Source organism: Tyto alba, unplaced genomic scaffold, assembly GCF_018691265.1.
Source record: "Tyto alba isolate M040663 unplaced genomic scaffold, T.alba_DEE_v4.0 Super-Scaffold_5, whole genome shotgun sequence".
Lineage (NCBI taxonomy): Eukaryota > Metazoa > Chordata > Aves > Strigiformes > Tytonidae > Tyto > Tyto alba.
The window spans coordinates 1976826-2001487 of record NW_024881326.1 but is presented as its reverse complement, the minus strand read 5'-3'; the positions used below and the strand labels follow the sequence as shown (position 1 = coordinate 2001487).

Sequence of the window (24662 nt, the reverse complement as noted above, 5' to 3'; positions counted from 1 at the left end):
GTCATCCCTTACTTGTACTGCTTTTCAGTCTCTGCTATGCAACATGCTGTTCCCTTTTCCTCCTGTACTTGCATAAGAGAAATACAGATATAAAGGAAAGCAATTATTCTGCAAGTAAAACTAGAACCACCCAGGCTAAATCAGGCAGTTTTCTGGCATCATCTTAAAAAAGCAGGGCTCAAAGTACAACAGAGAAAAAACCCAGCCTCCTCATTATGAAAGAGTGATCAGCTGAATAAGAAATACAAGAAAAAAAATGGAGAGAAGAGCCAAGTGAAAAAGGTTCAGGTTAAACAGTCCTTGACAGGACCATGAAAGAGCATAAACCAGCCACAATGGTCCTGCAAGCAAAAGAGGGGTCACAGGCACCCCCCCCGACCTAAAAGCCCCAAAGGCTTTGCAGGCATGTGGCTCAAATTACTTACCAAGTACGACAGAGCAAGTGAAGGGGGGGACAGGGACAGGGAATATGCAAGAATAGAAATGAAGAGGCAAGCAAGCGACCTCAGCCAACAGAGGAGAGGAGAACATGACAGCCCAAATGGCAGTTGTTTTCTCAGCACAGGACACCCAGCGAGTGGGCTGCCTCGTGGCAGCACACCGACAAGTGCTGCGTGGAGAAGGCAGCTCTCTTTCGTAAACCCGAGTGGCAAATTTTCCCCTTCAGCCTCCCTTGCAGAGCTGCGGACAAACTGTGCCAGAACTCTGCTTGCGTATTCTTTGAAATGCCTGGTACTTATTTTTAAATATTAATTATCATTCATGGCAGCAAAACCATGCGGTTTTCCCCTTTGGGAGCGTATCAGTCAATCCCAGGGCAGGTGTCTGGTCCCAGCCCACGCTGAACAAGTGTCTCTTGGAGGAAATAACTCAGCCGGCCTCTTGCAGAGCTGATGGAAGGATTGATTCTGTTGGAGTAAAGACAAGCCACAGGGTTGTGACCTTAGACAGAACGGGCAAGAAACTGGCCTGCTAAGGCCTTCGTGATCCTAAGCACCAAGGTTTGTTCCAGGATGTTGTTCAGACATTTGTGTACAACAGTCTGAGATTCATTGATTCCTCTCCTTTGTTTTTTTTTTTTTTTTTTCAGTTTCTAAAATCATCCTCTCAGCCTTTGAAAAGTGTAAGGGGAGATGGAAATTTCAACCAAGCTGAATGATCCATGGTTTTGGGCCTTAGAGCAAATAGGCTTGTTTGTTTAGTTGTTTGGTGTGTTTTTTTAGAAAGCAGGATCGGGCAAAACAAGACTGTTATTAAACCTACCATGAACAGTACATTTATGACATCACAGCAAAAAGGATATTAAATCTTTTCCCCAGAATCACAAAGAAAACAGCACTGGCTAATGCACTGAAAAGTTAAACTGGCCCAGAATATTTCAGTCTCAAAATCAAGCAAAAGTAATGAGACAGATTTTTCTAATTCAGCCCTTCCAGTGAGCAACACAGATGAGATGTGCTAGTGACACAGGTGAGAGTATTTTCTGCAGTAAGCTTATCATCTTGATCACACCTGATACAAATGCATTTTCCAAACTTGTTATCTCCACTGGCTGCAGGGTCAGACTCAGAGTGTCCTATTCAACAAAATAACAAACACTATTTCTTCTTCTGGGCCAGAATAACAGCATCAACATTTTCAAGCAGGCAGCCCTGGCTCCAATTCCAGTCACTGATCTCTCGCTCTTAGCACTGGCCAGACTTCAGAGAAACACAAGAACTGCATCGTGAGCACCACAGGGGGAACAAAAATTGTGCACTGGGGAGGCAGAAGCGAGTAAAGGTCTGGGTTCCCTCGTTGGCAGTCATTGTACAGCACTAGGAAACATCAGGTCATACATTTTAACCCAATTTTCCCAATCCTTATGGCTGTGTCCCAGATGAAGTGATGTAATCAAACAGGGATGCTGACGATGCAGGGTTGCCCAAAAGAGGGAAGGCTCAGGGGGAGGGCAAGGCAGGAAGGGAACCAAAGCAAACATGGCATCTCCTTGGGATGCAGCGTGGTCTTCAACGTGCGCTTCAGAGAGAGCAGTCTTTCCCTTGATGCTACGGAGCTTGTCAAATTGCCTGGAAGGCTCAGAGGAAAGAGTCATCTTTCAAACAATTTCACAAGGCAAAAGAAAAACTTCATTTTTTGAACTATATCCCATAAGCTTCTAAAGGAATTAAATCTCTGGTCCTGCCTATCAAACCCTGTGTAGAAAGGAGAGGAGAAGGAAGCGCACAAAGTCAAAGCCAATGTCTTGACTCCCCGAGGAAGGCTTGAGAGTGTCCAAATAACATTGGTAGGAGCTGGCAATAGCAAAAAGGGCATCTTCTTGTCCCTTTGCTTTTTTAACAAATACCGAGCCAAAAAATTTAAGTGCTCAAATCCCTCTTATTTGTGAAAGGCTGAATCACCACTGGTGGTGGTGGCTGGGTAGAGCAAAATCTGCTTCAGCAGAAAAACAGAGACAAGCAAAACAGTTCCTTGTCTCCTTAAAAAAATAACCAGAGCTGGTCATGGACTAATTAGTGAAGTAATTTTACATCCAAAACTGCTGAAGAGCCAAAACGCGGCACTGCTTTTGGAAAGGGGAGGGCTGACACCTTCGTGTGCTCCATGCAGACCAGAGAGCTTTTCCAAATGCAGGTCACCTGTAGCTGGCGTGAACTTTTAGGCCCCTCCAAACCATCTACTCATAGCCCGCCGAATACTTAACCGGTTTTCCAAAGGAGGGAGGCTATGACAGACACACAGCAAAGGCCACTCCATATCCCAACAGCATAAAAAGCAGAGCCGATACCTATTTCAGCCTCCCTCTACCCCACTCATTTCTTTTGAAACCTTCTTTGCTCCCCATTTTTTGGACAGGAAACAGAACGCGCTGGAAATAAGCATTGATGATAACAAACACAGTAACCAGTTCAGTTCATTGACTGTTCTGAGCAGCGTCAGCAGTGATTCATTGCAGCGGTAAAAAGAAAAAAGGCACTCACCCTCACGAAGCTGGCGGGAAACCATCCTTCTTCATCATCGATCTGACCCCACCACCAGTCCTTGTTGGAAGCATCCAGGACCTTGATAACGTCTCCTGCTTTAAACGCCAACTCCCGGTTGGCCATGGTGACGTGATCCCATACTGCCTCAGCACTTACAATAGAACCACCACTGATCAGCTTTGAAAACAGAAAACCAGCAGTCAATAAAAGCTCGGTTCCCCGACGCAAGCACATGCACAGCAGCAGCACAGGAGAGAAAAAAAAAAAAAAAAAAAAAGCACTCAGCCAAAGTAAAAGAATCTTCCCCCATTCCAACCCGTACCAGTTGCACCCTCACGTGATGGAATCCGCTCTGCGACCATTTCTACCGGCCGCCGTGCTGCTCCTAACGCCGCCACGCAAGCGAGCACCGCGTGCGGGCCCTGGCCCTGCGCGCGGGAAAAGCAACACCCCCCCTCTCACCGCCACGTCGCATTTATGGGCATGCACGTCTCTCAAGGTACCTGGCTTTCAGGTACAATTCGTTAGCAAAATGTATAGGTGGGAGTTCCCCAAAATGGCAAAACCAAGCGATGGTGTCCTGCAAAGGAATTTTTGTTTCAGAGCATGTTTGCTCAGTTAAAGGATCAAATGTCAGCTGGAGGCTCAGAAGGCTCTCCATGCAAATCCAAGCAACGTTTGCAAACATATTTAGAACACTACTTTTTTTTTTTTTTTTAAAAAAACTGGAAGTTCTGTATTTGTTTTGTGCTGGTGATGTACTGACATCCCTTGCTTTTGAAACCTTCAAGCTACACAGCAGACAAGAGGGGCACTGTGGCACCCAGCTGACCTGCTTCAGACCTGACCTGGGGCAGGGCCCAGCTCCACGGCACATCCAAACCCCGCTCTGCCCACGGGGAACCTGCCGGCACTGCCTGTCGTGACAGTCCTCGAGGTGCAGATACCTGCCCCCCTAGAAACCGGACCGAGGCCAGACTTGGGTCTGACAGGACCGACGGGGCGTCTCTCTCTCAGGCATATGGTCGCCCTAGAGCCGGACCGGCACCATGGCAAGAACCTAACCGGTTCTCCTTTTCGTTGTGAGCCACCTAAGTTTTATAAATATAAAACTCCTCGTTAATGCCTGCAGGAAGGACTCATCCACACACCGATGCCTGTGCACCCACAAGACAAATTCATCCATGCCTGGGACACTCGCTGCTCCTCAGAATGGTAGTAATATATTTTTGAACAGAATAATACATTGTGTTTATGTTTCGTCCACTGCAGGAATTTTGCACTGAACAGTTAAGACTGCTCTAGCAAATATAGACTTTACCCATATGCTTATTAGCTTGTCAGAGCCATCCTGAACCTTGTTGATTAATTCTGCTGTCTGAGACGCATTGAATATGTACTTGGGCTCGCCTCCAAATCAGAATTTCAGCTCACAAAGAGCTCAGTGCTGCAACCATTACAGACCTTCCACATGGCAAGACTTTAACAGCCACAGATATCTTTCCAATTTAGGCAAGCAATACAGAGCATAAAGACAATAACCCGTCGCAGCAGTTATGCAAGTGTAGAAGCACTGGGAATGGTTAGAGAGCTCTTAATGGCTTTTTTGTAAGTTTGCCTTACCAAAATGCCTGCTAATAACTACCTGCATAGCAAGAACTTGCAGGAGACCTTCTAACACTGCTGCAGGGTTCCCAGCATAAACATATAAGAGCATTCAAGTCCCTGCGGGCAATTCAGTCAACAGATTAAAGGACCTGATTTACCCTTTTCCTTGAACTGACTTTCCTTTAAGAAATCAAGCTCCTCGGGTTTGTGACAATTGCAGTTGCAGTTTCAGCTCTTCAATTATTAGAGTCAGTAGTACATAAAGCAGCAAGATCTGAGGGAGCCTAACTTGAGATTTAGTGCCTTTCATCCTCAAAGCCAAGATGTATCTAGTCAGAGGGCCTCTCGTTCCTGCAGCAGATAAAGTAAAACAATGTTCTTCCTACTTCCATTTTGATAAATTGTCCTTTCTAATTCAAAATCAGCTGTAAAAGAAACATGGCTTCTCCATATATCGGACTTCTACACATGAGCCTTGCAAGATCACCTGGCAGCAGAGAGGAAACAAGGGCCTGGGTTAATCGCAAGCTCTCACTGAAGAGTCAAGCAATGGACCTAATGTGCTGAACTTATCGCACGGGGCATCTCCTGTATTCGTGTGGGTTTATCGCACGTTTAGGCTTTTGATAGAGCTTCAAGGAGCTGGGCACAAGAGGGTCCCATCCAAACCAGCGGCAGCCAAACGCAGATGGTGTAAGACCTGCAGTTCACCCCAGCCCTGGGCCCTCCCTTAGCGAAGTAGGGTGGCTACATCTGGAAAAATAAGTTACAAAGATTGATTTGTGATTCCAGCGCCAACAACTGAACGCTTTCTGTTTCAGTGCTTCCTCACAACACCTCGCATCGCTCTAAATCAAGGTTGCTATATGCTTTCATAAATAAGAATGGGTTTAAACTATAAAGAAGAGGGAGGGAGGAAGGAGGGAGGGAGGGAGGGAGGGAGGGAGGGAGGGAGGGAGGGAGGGAGGGAGGGAGGGAGGGAGGGAGGGAGGCAGGCAGGCAGGAAGGCAGGCAGGAAGGAAGGCAGGAAGGAAGGCAGGAAGGCAGGAAGGCAGGAAGGCAGGAAGGAAGGCAGGAAGGAAGGCAGGAAGGCAGGCAGGAAGGCAGGCAGGAAGGCAGGCAGGAAGGCAGGCAGGAAGGCAGGAAGGCAGGAAGGCAGGAAGGCAGGAAGGCAGGAAGGCAGGAAGGAAGGAAGGAAGGAAGGAAGGAAGGAAGGAAGGAAGGAAGGAAGGAAGGAAGGAAGGAAGGAAGGAAGGAAGGAAGGAAGGAAGGAAGGAAGGAAGGAAGGAAGGAAGGAAGGAAGGAAGGAAGGAAGGAAGGAAGGAAGGAAGGAAGGAAGGAAAGAAGGAAAGAAGGAAAGAAGGAAAGAAGGAAAGAAGGAAAGAAGGAAAGAAGGAAAGAAGGAAAGAAGGAAAGAAGGAAGACTTCACAGCTGAAGAAAAACCCCTCGATACATTCAAGACCAGTGAACAGTTATCTGTTCTTCTGCCAGGACTGAGCTCTTCTCCTTCACTAGTGTTTCCCTGTTGCCACATTCACAGACACTAGCCAGCCTGTGGTTTCCCAGGTTAAGCAAGCTCTTTCAGCCTTGTCCCAGCAGACAGCTCTATCTTTGCCTGAGCATTTCACCAGCCCTTTTTGGCATCTAGATATTTTCCCTGCATCTTTCCTGAACACAGATGACCAGAACTGTAAATACTATTCCCAAAGAGACCTTACCAGAGATCTGTGAAACAGCATGAAATATTTATCACAGTGTCACAGAAATCTTGCAGTAAAACATAACATCTCACCCTTTTTCCCATGGCTACCTCCCGCCGGTGGCTCACTGTGATCCTGCATTTAGCTTATCTAAATAAATGAGGTAAAGTACATTCTCTTTGTCTAGAAAATCAGTTTTCTTGTAAAAAAAAAAAAAAAAAATCAGGTTGGCCTGACACTCGTTCCTTTTATTAATGCCATTGGGTATTTTCGTCGATTTTTCACTGATGATGAACCAGGCACTGAGCTATTACACAGAAGCTGTGTTTCTGCTTTTTCTGCTTCAAGTGGTATAGACATTGCTGTCACTTCACACACAGGAATTTCCGGGCACGAACTGCCTCAGAAACATCACTGATACCAAACTTCAGAGGGACTGTGTTGTAGAGGTTCCTAGGCTACTTTGCAAAAGTGCATTTCCGAGCCCGAGGCACAAAATCCCAGCTCTGAGGAGCACGGTTTGGCCAGCGGCAAGGGCTGGCAGGGACTTGCAGAGGGCCAGAAGAGCAGATCTCTGTTAACGCAGACAGCTGGAAGATGCTTTCAGTGGATGTCAGGAGCTGAGGTGGCTTTGCAAGGTGCTTCTTGATACTCAAGAAGAAAAGCTCTAAGTTCTTGGTTTTTACTGTCTAGTGCCAGTGGATAGAACAAAGGCCACTTTAACTGGTCCCTTCTAGCCCCTGGTCCATATCGTTAGCCCAAGACAAGGATCTCCATGCTGGGAAGCCTGCAAGCAAGCCTTGGCCTTCCAAAATACAAATACAATTCAGCCTGTGAAAAAAGGACAGCAGCAGGATGGCAGAATTTGAGATCCATCCATCGTGTGTGCTGCGTCCATTGAGAAAACGTCAGAGCCTAAAACTAAAAGATCCAGCTTAATTTATTTTGCGAGACATCTTGCTGCATCTGTGGAGCCGTCTAACTTTCAGGACAGGGTTACAGAGACACAGCCTGACATCTGCAGCAGCAAGAGATGATGAACTAGAGGAAGGTCAGGATAAAATATTATTTTCCAAGAGAACCCAACATAGGAGCTCTTCACTCCAGAAAGTTCACATCTCCTGGTGTCAAATATGGGTCTTGGCACTGTGGTCAGACATAGTCAGCCAAAGACCCTGAACGGGACTTAACTCCCAAAATTTTAGATGTCTAACTCACAGCATCTGAGCCAGTCATTTGGACTCCTCTATAATCAGCAAAGAGAAAGAGACACATCTGGACTGTGATTCATCTCGGCTATTTCAGTTGTCTACCTTCAAGTGAGGTGAATCATGCCCTGGAAATTACTATTTCTCTGTGTTTAATTGGGTGATGTAGAAGTTTACATTTCCAACATCTTACATTCATCCCATCTACAATTTGCCCATCACTAAAAAGGGGTAACAAAGAACTGTATTTAACAATAATAATCATAATAGGAATAGTCAAATATTAAATCACACTCTCCCAGACACAGCAGTTTCTCAGGATGTGAAGGTTGTTGTAAATAAAATTATGTTCTCTGTGCCCACTGGAAGAATTCACAAAATCTCAGCCTTGTAAATTGACAATAATGAGGACTTAGATATTTGGGGAAAGTGTCCTAACTCATAAGAGGGCGGCAGCTAGAAGAAATGCAATAGGTGATAATATACAGTTGGTTTTGAATACTGCTTCTCTTCCGGGTGAAAGTCCTAGTTCTCATTAAAATCAATTGTTCTTGTCTGTTGTTTGTTCTAATTAAAGAGCCCAAAGACAAAAGTTCCTCGATGCTTTCACCACATAACGTCAGTGCAGGAGAAACACCCAAGAGCATTTCTTAACGACAGACCCGAGAATAATTTTTGCTATCTTACGGGAGACTTCAGAGCACTGACAAGCACTTTCTGTCTGGGGTGAAGAAAAAACTTTCTTAGTGTGCAGAAGCCCAGATGAACTACCGGGATGGGTACACGGTCTAGGGACCAAAGTCACTGTTCCTCATGGGTCTTCCTTCACCTCCTAGCAAACACCTGCTCACAGCCAAAGACAAGTACCAGGATAGACCAATGAGGAGCCACTTCTGTGTCCTAGCACCACAAATAAATGGACTTGAAGAGGAAAAGGAAGAGAGAAAAAAGGCAATGTTCTCTCTAATTATATGCACAGCTGACACATTTCTGGAACACCCACTAAGAACATGGGGTATTATCACTGTATCGCCAGGATCACACACATCAGCCCTTCCAGGGATTTTCACTACAGGTTTTCAAAGCAACCTGTAAACCTCCAGTAATTCAGTCACAAACCCTCATTCTAAAGATGCTTATTTAAGAAACTCCTAACACTCATGTACAACAGGTGAATGCTTTCACAATAGCAAGTGAAGTCAGTGGAAAGGAATTAAATCATTCCTACTTAAGGTCCATGTGGATTTTCCTTTCTCTTCTACTCTGGTGTTATTTCCAGGATGGAACGTGGCCACTGGAAATACTGAATTACATTAGCGGCGCTGCCAAAATAAAACGACAACAACAACAAACAGTAAAAAAGGGTTTCAGAGGGCTCTGCAAGTCAGGACCTCTGGGATGCAGTGCTGTCAACGTGTGCCAGCCGAGAGCCCTTGACCCTGGCACCCCACAGCATGCCCTGGCAGGGATGCTGAAGCCTGTACCACAGCAAACGTGTCATGGTACATCGTTGTGAAACCTCTGCTGAGCTCACCTAGCTGTGATCATCCTCACCAGTGTTGGGAAAGCTCAGAAATGTCCATCTGGCGAATGATCCCAACTGTCTCCTCCTTCCCTCACACTTTCCAAAGACCTCAGCCAAGGGGACCCAAACCACGACAGGGATTGTCATTAATGCCACAGGGGGAGCTCTCATGGAATGAAGAGAGGAGCTCAAAAGCGGTAGTTCAACTCTGGAATTTGCAGATTTTTTTTCTGCCCTTGGCTTTGTGGCACTGCTTTTGAGGTAAAATAACTCTCCCCATCAAAGTAAGCAGGAAAACAAAAATAGAAGGAATAACAGGAACACCACCCTGCTACATGACATGGTGGAATCACTCTGCTCTACCTCGCTATTAGAGCAAGTCAGGAGCAAACCTGTATGACCAAAGGAGAGGAGGGGAAGGGGGATGCCATGAAAGACCCTCCTGCAGCAGCAGGTCCCACACACCTTGTCACCTCCTACCTCACGGTCTAGATCTACAGGACATCCTGATCAAAAAAGCCCAGGATCACCGCCAAGGATATTTTTCTAAAGTACATTTCAGAAAGTGACCTCTAAACCAAGCTTTACAACTTCTTCCACTCTGCTGCAGGGTTTAAATCTACCAGCCATGAACCAGCTGTGTCACCTCAAAGGGACTTTGCTCCAACTCTACAAGATGAGGCCTCTTGGAAGAAGAGTTTGGGGAATGGGTGAGCCTCTGCCTCTGATGCATCTGGTGCATCTTCCCTCACTTCCAAAGCCATGACGCGCAGTTGGAGGCTAACATCTGCTTCTTCTCAGCAACTGCCTGCAGTAAGGCAGCCGAGTATGAAATATGTTTTAGGGAAATCAGCCACTATTGCAAAATTTTGGTAAGTATTCCCAGCTAATCAACACCTACTGGCTTCTTATGGGCCAGCTTGAAGCAGAAATCAAGGACTTAGTGGTCCCTGGAGACTGAGATGGGCACAAAATAGCAGAAATCTTTTCAGGGGGGTGATTCGTTTTTTGGCTAGGCCACGTATACCACTATTACCTATCCATACCTCTTCCAGGGATAAATAATCATTATTAGCCCACGAGATTATGCATTGAGTTTCCAGCAGTTTTCCTCACTAGTCCAAAATTCACTTAATGAAGAGCCACCTTCCCCCCAAAACCCCAAAGAAATCTACCATAGATGACCAACTCCTTAGAAAATTCCAAGTACCTACAAAATTTCTAGGACCACAATCCCTGGGTAATATGAATAATCTCAAGGCAGGGAAATATAATTTATTAACGCATCAGTTGTTATAATAGTAAAAAAAAAAAAAAAAAAAAAAAAAAAAAAAAAAAAGCTCTTGGTAGTTCCCTTTCAGATCAGCATTACAAAAACTATGTATTCCTCCACAGGAGTGGGATGTCAGTAATAGGAGCAGGTTGTGAAGGGGAGATGGAGAAACATGGTGAGACTACACCATTCGTTCAAATTGTCCTTGCAGACATGCCCTTTATTCAGGCAACATAAAAGCACTGTAAAATAACAACAGCATCTCCCATTGTATTCAACAGGCCCCTTCCATAATGGCAGCAGCCAAAACATCTTCAAACAAGAATATACAGAGCTGGCACTCTGACTAAAGAAGTCAATGCTCAAAGTAACCCCAGCAGAACAGGAGACACAAGCGATCTGCAAACCTCCAGCCAAATGAGAATATCACTTTTTCCCGTGTTCCCAGGAGAAAGGCACCTCATGCTGCTTTACCCTCCTGGTGTTTTAATTGCATTGCTCCCTCACGAGCAGTAACGCTTACAACGCAGACTGATAGGGCCGTTAATCATGGGGCCATTTATTGCGACAGCAATGCTGTCATCTTAAAGATTTCCCAAGGAGGGCATTCATAGCTCTGCTGAGATCCACTCGTACGTCTCCCCGGGAAAACCAGGGATACGGGACGAGCAGGGGAGCAGTTTGATGGGGTGCTCACCTCCGCTGCGCAGACAACAGAAACGGGCAGCCCATGTTTCTGTCCAACATTTTGTTGGTTTTCACAACTAAGGCAGGTTCACCCAGTTGACGGAGCAGACAAAAAGGAAGCGTACAAGAAAATGTCACCCCACCCCAGCATGTTGTACTTTTGCTCTTTTATAATCTCCCAATAGTCCCTTTGATTGTGTATTTATTTTTAAACCTCTCGTCAGAAATTATACAAACTGAATAATGCCAAATCATAGTGAATTCGCCGCACGGCTCATTCACAAAACAAATGGGAGGGCATTTCCACTTGATTTGCTTATTCTCTGAAGAGGTGCAATCACACAAAGGTTAAGCACGAGGCAAAGAATTTCCCTTTCTACTTTCAAGCCCTTTGATGAATTTGACTAATGGCTGGATTTCAGCTGAAAGAAGCTGATTGGAGTGACAGAGCTTCTGATATCCCCATATTCTGGAAAGACTGTCACACTTGGTTGGAAGTATTTTGTTACATACATATATATATATATATATATATATATATACACACACACACCTAAAGGTGAAGAATCACTACAGACTTAAAGATTCCTTAGGACTGGGTTACTGTATTTTTCATTGATTTAAATTTTCTTGAAAAGATACTGCCTGGCACACAAGAAATCACCTGGACTCATCTAGGGTACCGTAATAGACTCCAGGGTATGGTATTAGCCTGATTCTCCACCTTATTATGGTTATTGTCCATGTCATTCCTATTAATAATAATAGCTGCAACACAGAGCTGCATACTGCAACTGGAGAGCTGAGAGTGCCTATAAAACGAAGGCAGCAATGAGGAAAAGGGCTAGTAACAAGACAGAGTTACCCCAATAAAGCACTACCCATGCAGTTTTTAATTGGCTCTGGAGCACAGGCGAGCCCTCCGCTTTGATGGTGCATATGTCACCGTAATTGCTTTCCAATCCTTTTTGCGTACCGGGCATATTAAGCCTCCCCTTGCCTGATGACATATCTTTCATGTAGAGTAATTACAAATAACCACACGCCGTAATCTTTTAACTCAGATAAATTATGAGATCGGTTCTAGGACTTGAAAGTTTAAACTGTTCTGGGGAAAACAGCACCTTTCATGAAACACAGCCAGAGTAGCTCACAGTCCCTTACTGACTCGGGGCCAACACAGGCTGTCAGCAGGAATCCCTCATTACAGCACACGGAAAACGGATGTCTAATTACTCTTCAAAATCTAAACCTAAAATATCCATGCAAATCCCCATCTTCTGACCCCACGAGGGACTCCTCATGTTCCTAAATGAAGGTCGTAACTGCCTCGAAGACCTGGAGTCGTCCTGGAAATCCTTCCTGTGATCAGAGGCCCAGTGCTGTGCTTTGATTTATGCCCAGTTTAATCTTACTGGGCTGAGCCTGCATTATGCTGTATGGGTGAGGGAAGCAGTCAGGATTACCAAGCAGTGTTTCCAGCATTAATAAAGCATCAGCCCAGCCCTGCTGCTCGCTGCGGCAGCAAACATCATGCCAGATAATATCGAAGCATTGTGTACAGACCGCTGCAGGACTCGGGAAAAGATTGATACAGTTATCTCTCAATTACCCAAGGTGCAGAATAACGCAGATAAGCAAAACGGATATTACAAAATATATATAAATTAGGATCTGGGAATGTACAGTGAGGTGCAAGAGGCTGCTGTGGAGCACCGAGCCCTGAGCTAAGGGAGCCAGCAAGCAGGTACAGCACAGAGCACTCAGCTGCACGGAGACCAGCCTGAGCATCCCGATGCCCATGGTGTAGCTAATCCACAACCTCCAAACCCCATAACCAAGACTTGACTGGAAATATCAGGAATTCTGAATCTAGATTCATTTTACCTAAGATGCCTGTCTTTATTGAAACTGGAAAGCAAAAGATTTCTCTCCCACGGAGCACTGGCCGACTGTAGGCAAACTGAGTTCATCTGAGCAACTGAAAAGTTTTTGCAAGGAGGGAAGATAGAATTGTAATTGCTCTGAGGAAGGCAAGAGCACTTGGTGATTTAGAGATTATTTATTTTAAAACATACATCACCTGTTACTCTGGGGCATGGGAGTTTCCAAAGCAAAAAGGGGTTAAGGAGCAAATTACACAAATTACTCCCAGTGGATTGTGTTGAATAGCTACTCACAAAAGCAACAGCACACAGATATGCTCATCCCAGACGTGGGGTCTTTACTCCTGAAGCTGCAGGTGAACTGCCACCAGCCACCACAATGCTGGAGACACACAGCTAAGCCATGCCAGCTCTACTTACCAGGGGACAATGGCACACAGACACACAGGCACATACACCAAGTGTAGCAACTTCACTTCTCTGGAATCAGGCATTCATAGTGAAATTAATAAAGTGACAGGACCAGAACTAATGAAAGTGTAAGTAGACACTTTGTCCTATAAAAGCTGACACAGTTGGCCAGGGTCTAAAAATCATGAAGGGAAATTAATTCAAATGTAGGGCTGTTAATACAAAACAGAAACATTATTCCTGGATGGCCAAGTACAAGGAAAAAGCAGCAAGAGCCCCTTCGTGATATCAATCACTGCAATGTGTTTTAAAACACCTTTTAAAAATGAAGCAGATGCCTGGATTATGTCACATTAGACCACAATGTATTAAAACACATCTTCAGTAATAGACTTAATAATGCATAATTCCCATATATCGATACTGTAGTATGAGGCCAAAATGATAACATTAAAAAAAGAGAGAGATTTTTAGTAAGTGATGTGAACTTGGAACTTAAAAAGTGGTGGCTGCTAGTAGTGCAAGTCAGTGCCCAGGCTGGATTAAAGTCCAGACAAATGTATTACAGTGATTACACTCACTGCTCAGGATCCTTATTCTGATCTCTCGGTTTCTTAGTGTAAGTCACTGCAGCTCCCATCTGACACAGCCAAGGAGTGGCTTGTTGGCAGATGAGCACAAAGCGGGGAATGCCATCTACAAATTGCTTTGCAGACCCCGAGCTTACAGAAAAGTTTAATTAAATGCAATCACAAAGTGAGCAACGGCTGAAGAAACAGCCCACGACCCCCCAGAAACCACCCCCGGCTTCGGGTGATTTTGCAGGGGCAGTAACAGCCCCGGCTCAGGCTGCTGACTGCCAGCCAAGCCGGTGGAAAGCGGAGCCTGTCCAGCTGCTCATGTGCAAACCGAGAGCCATCCAGTGAAAATCCCACTGCTTCTGTCTCAGGCAGCAAGAGTTAAAACTAACCCAAAATAAGAAATGGCCAGACAAAGCTTCTGGCCCCTAAATTATGATCTTCAAGAGAGCTATTCTAGCAAAAACGCAAATCTTCCTCACGTCTTCCAGTATTACAGCACCTGGACCAAAAAGCAGCGAGAGGCATCCTGAGCTCAGAGGAAACAGCCGGGCGATCAGTCTCTGCTAGCCGCCGCCCCACGTGTGCAATCAATAACACAACACAACAAACCCAGCAAGACGGAGCTCAAGTCGTTATAGCAACCGCATCTTGCACTTACATCTCACCTTCCATCCATGCCAGCTCCCGAGAGGGCAAACAGGCAGGACTTAAAAGCAAGTGATGTAAAGCAGCTGCTCCCCTTGAGACGCTCGTTGAGCCAAAGCCCGGGGTGTCCTCTGGCTCTCCAACCCTGGCTTGCCCTGGCCTCCACAGCCCAAGAATGTCGTGCTAAATGCACTGTATCACTAAAAGCATTAAACGTACTTAGTGCAAACCCTGCTGCGACCACTGCTTTTGGGGAAGTAGCACAGGGGGCAATGAAAGGAAGAGGGGTGGCACAGCGGGGGGCATCTCACGGCACGTACCTTTGCTCCCTTGGTTTCAGCCACAAGACACCAGGTATCTGACATGATATTCCTATTCCCATCTCATTGACCTTGCATTACCGCAGTTTTTTCCTGCTAAAAGCTCAACAGACAATCCTGGGTGTAAAAGGCTGTCTCATCAGTGAGGTAATAAATTGATGCTAGTTAAATGCACATTACTCTCTTGCAGATTGTCATCAGGCTCTGTAAGCCTATTACATGGACTGGCCTGATCAGTAAGGGGATATGCAGCCTTCCACCTCTAAGCTGCTTTTCTCAATTCTGGTTAGGAATGAATGAAAGTCACTGTCTGATGGCTTCTCAGATTTTGTGGAGAATTGCCACAGCCAAAATGTTCTCTTTAACAGGAGTAATTCAAAGCAGACACTTGCCACAACCCTCTCCCTCAACAGAACTGCAGCTTGCATCTACACTTCTCAACCTCTAATTAAAACAGGGTGGGAAGCCTGTAATATTAGGTCTTTTGTCAAGTCATCAACACCCGTTCTGAAACATGAGTTACCACCACAGCCCCCTGGGCTGCTCAAGGAGGCAGCAGCTCTCTCAGTGGCAGGGTGTGAGAGGACCCGTGAGCATCAGCGTGCTCCCGCGCGCTCCTTCGCCGCTCCCCTCCCCGCAGCCAGGCAAGCCCAAAGCGCTGCCCCAAACCCCGCCGTGGAGCTCGGGCTCAGGGCAGGACCTGTGAAAAAAACCCGGAGCAGGTAACATCAGCTTTGCCCAAGCACCTCGGAAGAGCGAATCAAGCCGTTGCCGCGTCGTTTCTTATTTTAGCTTGTGCAAAACGCTGCTGCCAAAGCGCAGCGGAGCGCAAGGCGTGACGCGGGGTTGGCTCCACCATGCCAAACCGGTGTCACCCCAGCTGTTGTGTAACCAGCCCCTTCCCCTCTCTCTCCAGGTCACGCTGCACAAGACACGTGCAAGTCCCGTCCCTCTCTGCTCCACCTACTCTATTCCTAAGAGGCCACATTTGCTGTCTAGTATAACAAAACCATCACCTGGACGGTGCTGAAGAAAACTGTCACGTACCAAGATAATTCTATTCAAAGTCTAGAGGGCAAAGTTGTCACAGATGAAATATCATTGTCTATTGTATGTTGGCAAACACAGTACATAATGGCAGCCACTCAACTTAATGGCTTACATTCCAGTTCCTTCAAATGAGCCCATCACCGCTGTATGTAATCACAGTATACATTTAAAAGTATAATTTCCATCCAAAAAAGACCATAGCTGGAGCGATATGACTCATGCAGCTCCCTGTGCATCAGAAAGGATGTCATGAAGACTGGGAATTGGTGAGCCAGTTACCATCTGTGTACAAATTAGGCCGTGGACATGATTCTTCAAACTGGTCGACGGCAAACTCCCTCCGACATAAAAGGCAGTTTGGAGGCTGCTGAGACCCAAAAGCCAGGCCCTTTGCTTCTGCACGCAAGAGAACAGAAATGTTTTCTGAAGCTGTATGTGAAGGGCGGGGATACAAATATTAAAGAGAAATGTAATGGAATTAAAAGGCATCTCTCCCCATACACCTATTCCAGCACTTCATAGCTGCACAGTTACAGCTGCAAACTTGGTTCCATTTCTGCCGCAACAAAATCATCTCCACAGCATAATTAGTGTGTTCATGTTAAAATGGGTCCAAATTCATGGAAAGAGGCATTCAAATATGATTTGTTTTTCAAGACAACGTGATGTTTTCCCTGGCTAATAGATTTGATTCATTAAGGAACAACAAGAGCCAAGCAAACTATGTGCAGCAAACATTTGCTGATTTTAGCAGCCTTTCTTCCTTGGTGACTTATCCATGAACAGACTGGTTTTCACATTATTATTTTTTACCTGCTATGAACTGACAACTTTTTTTAGTCTAACTTGGCTATGCATTGCTTATAAACTATCTGTTCTGTAACTACTGCTTAAAATAGTGGTTATTCCCAATTTCCTTAATGAATCAATTAAGTCACCTGGCACTATTCTGTTCCTGGACTCGATGAATATCACATTCACACACAATTTTCCAGATAGCTGGATTGAACATTCATGGGAGCAGATATTTGCACTAGGATTTGCAACGCTATCTTAAGGCAAACATCTGAGTTGTTTGAAAGGGTTTTGAATGAATAATTTTCTGCATTATTCACCTACCTCTAGAAATAACGCTCCATCTGTTCATGGAACAGTTCCTTTTTCTTATTTAGGTAAAATGAAGGTCACACACGTGAAAGAAAAATTTGCACATCCCCAACGCCCTACAAACATACACATCTAGACAAATGCATGTGTACCTGGTCAAGGTCATTAACCAGTCAAAGAAAGAAATACAGCTGTCAGGTTAAGGGTAGTGAGTAATCACCTAGTGCATCATTGCTGCGACAAGCACCCCAGGACACAGGCTGGAGTTAGAACATGTCCTTTGCAATTAATCATTAATCAGGACGTCTCACGACAAAGTCAAACGGCAACTCTTAAGGTGAGCGAAAATGTTACTGTTAAAACACCTACGCTTAAAAAAATAAAAAAGTCAACTCTCAAATCTGAGGGGAAAGGCAAATGGAGTGTATATAAAATCCATACCAGCCTCTGGGTGGAAAACATCCAACTCATACTGGGACATGATTCACCCCAGAAGAACTGGCAGCAGTACAGCTCACGTGAAGCTAATCCCTGGCTGTGTGGGCTTTGCTGGTATGGAAGAGCCTTCTTTTCCCTGGCCTGCCCCATGTCACTGACCCACGGAGGCCTGGAGCGAGCCCTGGTTGCTTTGTACGAAAACAAGCGGGCCCTGCTTGTGCTGGTCCTCCCTGGTTCCCTGCACAGAGCTCCTGCTTGGGCTGGACTCTCGGTCACCCGTGTGCTCGGGATAACTGTTAGAAATAGAGCCATTTAGAGCAGTCAGATAACCCTCAACGCACGCGCTGAGCACTTGTGGTCATGGGTAGTACTTGAAGGAGCATGTTAAATGCAAGTCCTGCTCTGGCTTCCGAGTTCAGAAATGGTATTCAAGAGCACAGGAGGATCACGGACACCTAGGTTCACACTCTGAAGAAAAGCAAACAACTTCTCAGTGCAGATCCAAACAATCTAAACTTTTCTTATTTCCCCATAACACTATTCTGCCTAATTGGGTATTGAGCACAGCCAACCTCTTTTGTACTATAAAGGCTCTGTGCTTACTCAAGTGAATAGCGATGCTGAAGTCAATGGGAACATCTGCAAGCCTACATTCATCAAGGAATACATAACCCTAGTGTCTGATGTCTCACCAACTTCAATGCTGCCTTCCATTTTTAAAGCAAAACTAGTGTAAAATATCAATGGCAGTCCAGGGAGGTTGCTACACACGGGTACAGACAGATTCGAGGGTGAACGATGACAGCCCAACTTGGACTTGGATTGAAATTTGCCCCAATGGAGCTGTCATGGTTGAGCTTGTTAGAGTCCATTAGCGCAGATGAATTCTCGTCTCAGGCTCAGCTTCAGCTATACTGTATATTGTTTGCCTGGTAAGCAATCTCCACTCAATTATATCCAGTATATAATTGTTATTCATTTCAGAAATAGATTTTCCTGACTCAGAATACTTAAAGGATGCCTTAAAGGATTGCTACTTCTAGAATAGAAATTTTCAGAAAAGAGACCAAATAATGAAGGTGAGAGATTCTGACCTAATGGAAAATCCCCAACCCTTCTCACAGTGTTTTGGTTTGGTTTGGTTTGGTTTTTTTTCCAGCTAAAGAAACAGAAGTTGCGTGTGTGGACTTCCCTGAGACACTGAGTGGTAGGCAGCTCAAGTCGATTGAATCATGGACCAGGCAAGCATGGCAAAGTGACAATGGTGACGCAGAACGAGGAGTACACCTAAGACAGACGTGTTGTCTAAACCTCTGCCAACTGTGATGACACTGCTCCTAGAAAGGTGGCAAGCAAACAGAGGCAAAATGTAAATGTGCAGGTGTTGGCTGCAAGGGCTCTGGGATCCACCCAGGGAATGCACAGGGGGTTTGTAATGAACAGTGCCACATGACATATCATTAATTGATAGCAAAATATGCTCAAATCTCCTAAATAATAAACTTTAGCCAAAGCTGTGTCAGCTGTTTTGACTAATTGCTGAAAACAAGAGCATGTACCCCTTACTGCTCTGCAGCCTGTTTATTTTCTCTTTCCATCACTGGAGCAACTTCCAAATATTCCCAAGGCTTTACCAAATGCTATGGCAAGTGCTGCTCACACTGTCTAATCTGGCATCATTAAGAATTGATACTGTTTTTTGAAGGCATCCAAGATGTTCTCTTTGGGAAAGTGCTTGGTGAGTACCCTCTCGAAGACATCTGGTAGGGAATTTTTGTTATTGGCCTAGATATGTCCTCCACCTAGAAGGATTAAGTGGCTCTAAGGAGCTTTTAGTCTAAGTAAATCCTCATTTAAACAAGCCCTATGAAAATGGATAGGAGCTCCAATTGCCTGATTCGTTTTTCGTTTATGATCCACTCAGAGAAAAAGAAACAGGAAAGATGTAACGTGATCTGTCTCTCTTGGGTTTCCATTGCTACGGCATACCTTTCATCTCATTTCTTTTCCACCCTATAGCACTGGCACAGAAATAATAAGTTATCCTACTCTCACAAATTCTCATATTATTCCTTATGGCCAGCGTTGCTCAGGAGGGTAGCTGCCTTCATTCAAAACCGCACATCTGGAATAGCCAGAAAGTGTATCCAGAGGGAAGAAGTATGGAAAAGAGCTGATGCAGCAGAGAAATTTGACCATGGTGGCAACCTGGGGAAAAAGGGGTGCGATGTCCAACAGTGCAAGTGGCACAGCTGCCAAGTACGATGGGAAAAGAAAAAAACTTCTCCTTGCTATTTCCTCCATAATAGGTAGAATCAGGGAAAACCTGGACATCTCAAAACCACAGAAAGATTTCTCCTTGGGTTTATGTTTGGACAAGGAGAGACTTTGAGACAAAGTTCAGCTCTAGCTCAGAGGAGTTTGGCTTTGAGGCTGAACGCAGAGACAGAGGTCGGCTCCCCAGACAAGGGACTTTGCCACTTCCTTGCCTGTGAAGCACCTTGGCTGGTGGGAGCCCAGACAGTAACAGTACCAACGTAGGACAATAAATTCAGGTTGAGAGACTTATGAATGGGCAAGTTGGGTTCAAACCCAACTCTAGAGAAGGTCAGAAATCTCAGAGGTGTTCTGGGTGGTTCACAGCTCAAGGCCTGTTTTTTTCAGACCTAATTCCTGATAAAAGGGGCTGTCCAACGTCTGCTACAGCCTCATAGGAGAGAGCATGTCATTTCTACCGTAACATGATGAAGAAAAAGATGATTTCCCCTGCAGTTCAGTTGCAGTCTTTGATAACCTGGATCATAGATTGAGTTTGCTGTCACACAGACTTAAGAATCCTGCGATGTCATGCAAAGCAAGAAAAAACAAGTGCAAGAAACTAGAAACAAGACCCAACACCCATTGCAGTCTTTGATACCTTTACATCTTCACTGCAGTGTGGAAGAGGTGATATTATTCACTAACATTCTCTGATGATATCAAGCTGGAAAACCTTGTGAATATATCTGAGAACTGAGAAATAAAGCCAATAAACAGAAGGCAGACTCTTTCCAAACCCATATTCAATGGGAGAGATGCTCTCAGGGCAAGGAATCACAGGAGCAACAGTGGCAGGAAATCAGAAAGGAGTTTGAAATGAGAGCAAGATCTGTAAGATGCTGTAACAGTCCCTCCTCCCATGGCTTGTTCTGCACAAAGCAACTCATTGCAGACAGATATTGACAGTGTGGGAGGGATTCAGAAAAAAAGCAACAAATTTTATCAGAGCTTCTGGAAGGATTAATACCCTGAAAGAGATTTAACCTGTTAAAAGCTCAGCTAAACTACCATTTCAGAGACTGTGCTAACACAGTTTAAATAGTTCCAGGAGTGGTATTGTTTATGCATAATGGGGAGAGCTAGGAGTCTGAAATGGAGAAAGGCTCCATTTTAACTCTCTAAACTGAAAACACCAACAAAGGCTTTAAAACAAAAGACCAACGAGGTGAGGAAGCCTTTGAACAAAAGATAAATTAAACAACTTTACCCAAAAGGAAGAAGCAGCATAAGAGCTGTAGCAGCCCAGGAAAGGCAGGAGGGTGGCACGGAAGGCCAAGCACAAGCACAGCAGTGCAAACGTGCAGCTGTAGCCAAAGAGCCTGGGAGGATGGAAGAAAGCTGCTCTCTTTCCTGTCATCTCTACAGCTGGTAGGAGACCTGGACCTCTCCAAACCATGAAAAGCTTTGGGTGTGGCTGCCTTACTGTCTAGAAGAAGTTTCTCAAATGCAAGATTGGCAGGAGGTGACTGTGGATGCAGCCCAATGGTGCCAGCAACTACATCCAGGTGAGAACTAGTGCACGATGGGCTGCGCGGATCCGTGGGCTCTTATGACACTGCAGTCCAAGGACAGATCACTGAAAGTCTCCTTGGTGATGTAAGGCAAGGACCAAACCCATCCCTGATGTTTACAGCAGCAGCGCTGTGTCTTGGTTTGGGCTGAAATAGAGTTAATATTCCTTTTCAGGGACTAGATGAGTGCTGCGTTTTGGATTTAGCTTTGGGTTTGGTATGGGAAAAATGCTGATAGCACACTGATGTTTTCAGCTGCTACCGAGACTTCAAGGACTCTCCGACTCCCCATGTCCTGCCCGTGCGCAAGGGCACAGGGAGGGAGCACGGCCACAGCACCTGACCCTAATTGGCAGAAAAAGTGTCACAGCAGTAACACTTGTTCCCATATTTACAATAAGAAAACACTCTCAGAGTGCCTAGTTCTCCAAATCCGCTCAGAAATACATCTCATTTTGGAGAACCCAGATGTTCTGCCCTTCTAAACTGCAGCACACAGAGTGAGGCAGCGGGTCTCACGCCTCCCAGTACATGTCACTGATCCCAGTACATGCCATCGACTCCCTGGGGCAAGGTCTGCCTCGCTGCAGCAGCAGTGCCACCACCCCAGAGACCCACACCTCTCCCACAGCATCCCCAGTCTCCTTACTGGTAACGTGGTGCTGCTGAAAGCTCAAGGCAATCTTCCCCAGTAACTCCCTCAAAATCTTCCCCTTTGCCATGCTGAAGGGTCCGTGGCTTTTTGGGTGTGCAGCCTCACCTTTCCTACCTTTCTGAGAACTTACTTGTCCTAAAAGGTATGCAAGTACTCAGATGCATTCTCTTTCTCTACTTAAAAAGGCAAAATTAATCCCATCTCCGTTATTATTTATACTCCTTGGAAATGCAGCTCCTCAAACAACTTTTAACAACTCAAGTCAACAACCAATTAAGTCCAGAGGAGATTTGTCAAGGTCTTGAAGCAGGTCATTTCAGTGGCCCAAACACCCTTAATTAAATAAGGATATATAGAAATACGACAGAACATCTCCATAAAAGTGTCTGCACTATCACTAGTGGCAACTTACAGTGTAGTTTACACTGTATAAAGCCCCCCAAGCCCTTCCTCCTTGGGTCACTTGACATCAGAGGGGGATCTGTGAATGTTTTTTTCACTTAAATTGAGTGGGGGAATTATAACACAGACCATGTGCTGGTGTCAGGTTTTGGCATGTTTGTTTTCAGATAGCAGGAGTTACCCTGGGGGAAAGGAAGGTGTTCCTTGACGCAACATGCCTGCTTCACAAGGGCAACCATGTAAAGAGGAAACAAATGCGCTTACTTTTCTGCAAGCTTCAGACACTGGGAATACATTTCCAAGAAGCTCACGCATCCATGCAAAGCCTTTGGCACAGCTGTGCACGTGCTTGGGGGACCCGTGGGTACCAGACGAAGACCTGTGCACGTTGTCATCTGTGCAAAGGTATGTAAGGACAGTTTTCCCTGGGGAGCACAGCTTTGCCACCAAGAAAGGCACAGCCTTGCAGTGCCCAGGCGCTGCCAGAGATCAGGAGAGGCTGAAATCTCATGAGAAAATTTCTTTCACTCTCCCTGCCCTTCCGCAAAAGGAGGGGAAAAGCAAATGCCTCAGGGCTGCCCGGGATGGCAGGATCTCACGGCGCCCCGGCCCCTGTCCCGGCTCGGTCCCCTGCTCTCCAGCCAGGGGTATGCACACAGCAGCCAAAGCTGCAGTCACCCCCCCAAACTGCACCCGTGATAACCCCAGCAGCTGAGCGACACCCCAAGAGCTCCTGCTGACAGCCCCGGCTGCGCTGGCTCCAGCGAGACGACTGCTCTGTCCTGGAGGCACGTGCTCCGCACAACCCTGGCTGTTGCCGGCCACGGGGGGGGAAAAAAAACCTTATTCCCCATCTGTAAATGGTCTAAAACCCCCAAGAGGCAGCAGTCAGAGACCGCAGGATCTCTCGGTGATGAAGGCAGAGTGTTTGGATGGGTCAGGCCAGCAGCACCACACAGCAGCCAAATCCCCCGGACCTCGCACCCACCTCCATCCCAGGGCGGCTCCCGAGCAGCCGCAGAGACCACGAGCAGCAAGACTGCCCAGCCTTCCACCTCTCTGCTCCCTTCTCCACCAACACAGCCATGACAGCAGCTCTGAAGCACTCCCCGAGCCCTGCAGGACCCCGGGAGGTGCCATCCAACAAACTCGAGACCCTGTCAGTTTGCAGGCTCTGCCTGGGGGTACAGCAGATTCACAGGGCAGCTTGCAGGTGGTTTTGCAAAGAGTCGGTTAGCAGCATGGTGTCCTCACTTCTGAAAGTGAAATCTCATTAAACAGCAGCTAAAATACCCTCATTATTTCCCTAACACTAGTTTTCCGTGTAAGTAACTGCTGCAGTCACAACAGGATGGGAGGTAGTCATCCTCGTAGCAATCCTGCGACAAGTCTCTACCCAACTCCCTGTTAGGTTGTGGTCCACGCAACACAAAAGTTCGTGAGCCACAGCTCTATCTAATTAAAACTGCAGGAGGGGAGGATTCAGGAAGGCTGAGTACAATTATCCAAGCAAGAATTTAGCCAGGACACTGTGACTTAACCCACTGCCTTGTGCACAAAGTGCTAAAGGAGTTTAATTGCCGCCACTGATGGGAATCTACATTTGTGACTCACCTCCAACACACAGCAGAAAGTTGCTGTTTTTCTCACTCCTGATTTACTTTTGCTATGTGCTTCAAGGCCACCGCTTCGGTGGTCAGGGCCAGGCTGTGAAGTTGCATTTAGTTCTCTTTTGAATTTCAAAACAACAGGCTCAATCTACAGTCTACAGTTTCATTTGGGCCCATCTCTTACCAGCGACGGCCGATATCCCACGTGCGCTGCTGAGCGAATTAAGAGCAAGAAAGAGCAGGGTGGGTTGAAATTTGGGAGGAGACAGAAGGAATCGGGGGGGTTTTCTGACATAAAATAAGTAATTTTCAAATGTGACTTTTCTGATTCTTTCATGCATTTAACTTCTTAAATTCACTGAGCTTTCATTTAGTCTTAACCAGCAAAAAATGAGTTATAATGTCTTACCAAAAAAAAAAAAAAGGAACAATAAAGCACAACAATTTGAATTATGGCTCTTAGACATTTTTCAGAATAATTCTTTTCCTTTTGAAATGCAAACCTTTTCCAAATTGTGAAAAAGATTTCAGTTTGAATGCCACAAGGTCAGAAAAACAGAGTCATACTTTTCTTTTTCCCAATTATTCTCCTTATAAGCAACAAGCGCACTCACATCCTCACTATACACCTTCAGAGTGTCTATTCAGAACTCTTCTTACCATAACAATCTTGTCAAATTAATTCATCATTAAGGACAGAATTTTTGCTTCTCACTACTGTGCATTAATTAGCAAAAGGGT

The 24662-nt window shown here is 45.6% G+C and overlaps 1 protein-coding gene across 10 annotated transcripts in view; it reads right to left on the bottom strand.

Moving 5' to 3' along the window:
• Positions 1 to 24662, bottom strand: part of ARHGEF9 (Cdc42 guanine nucleotide exchange factor 9) — a 222706-nt gene that overhangs the window by 64519 nt on the left and 133525 nt on the right. For 9 of the 10 annotated variants that reach the window (XM_042807102.1, XM_032983449.2, XM_032983457.2 and 6 more), the window contains one exon: positions 2982 to 3161. In XM_042807102.1, coding sequence (XP_042663036.1) covers positions 2982 to 3161 — 180 coding nt within the window. Of the gene's footprint in view, positions 1 to 2981; positions 3162 to 14829; positions 14948 to 24662 lie in introns of those variants that run through there. The other variant, XM_032983451.2, reaches the window with a different exon arrangement.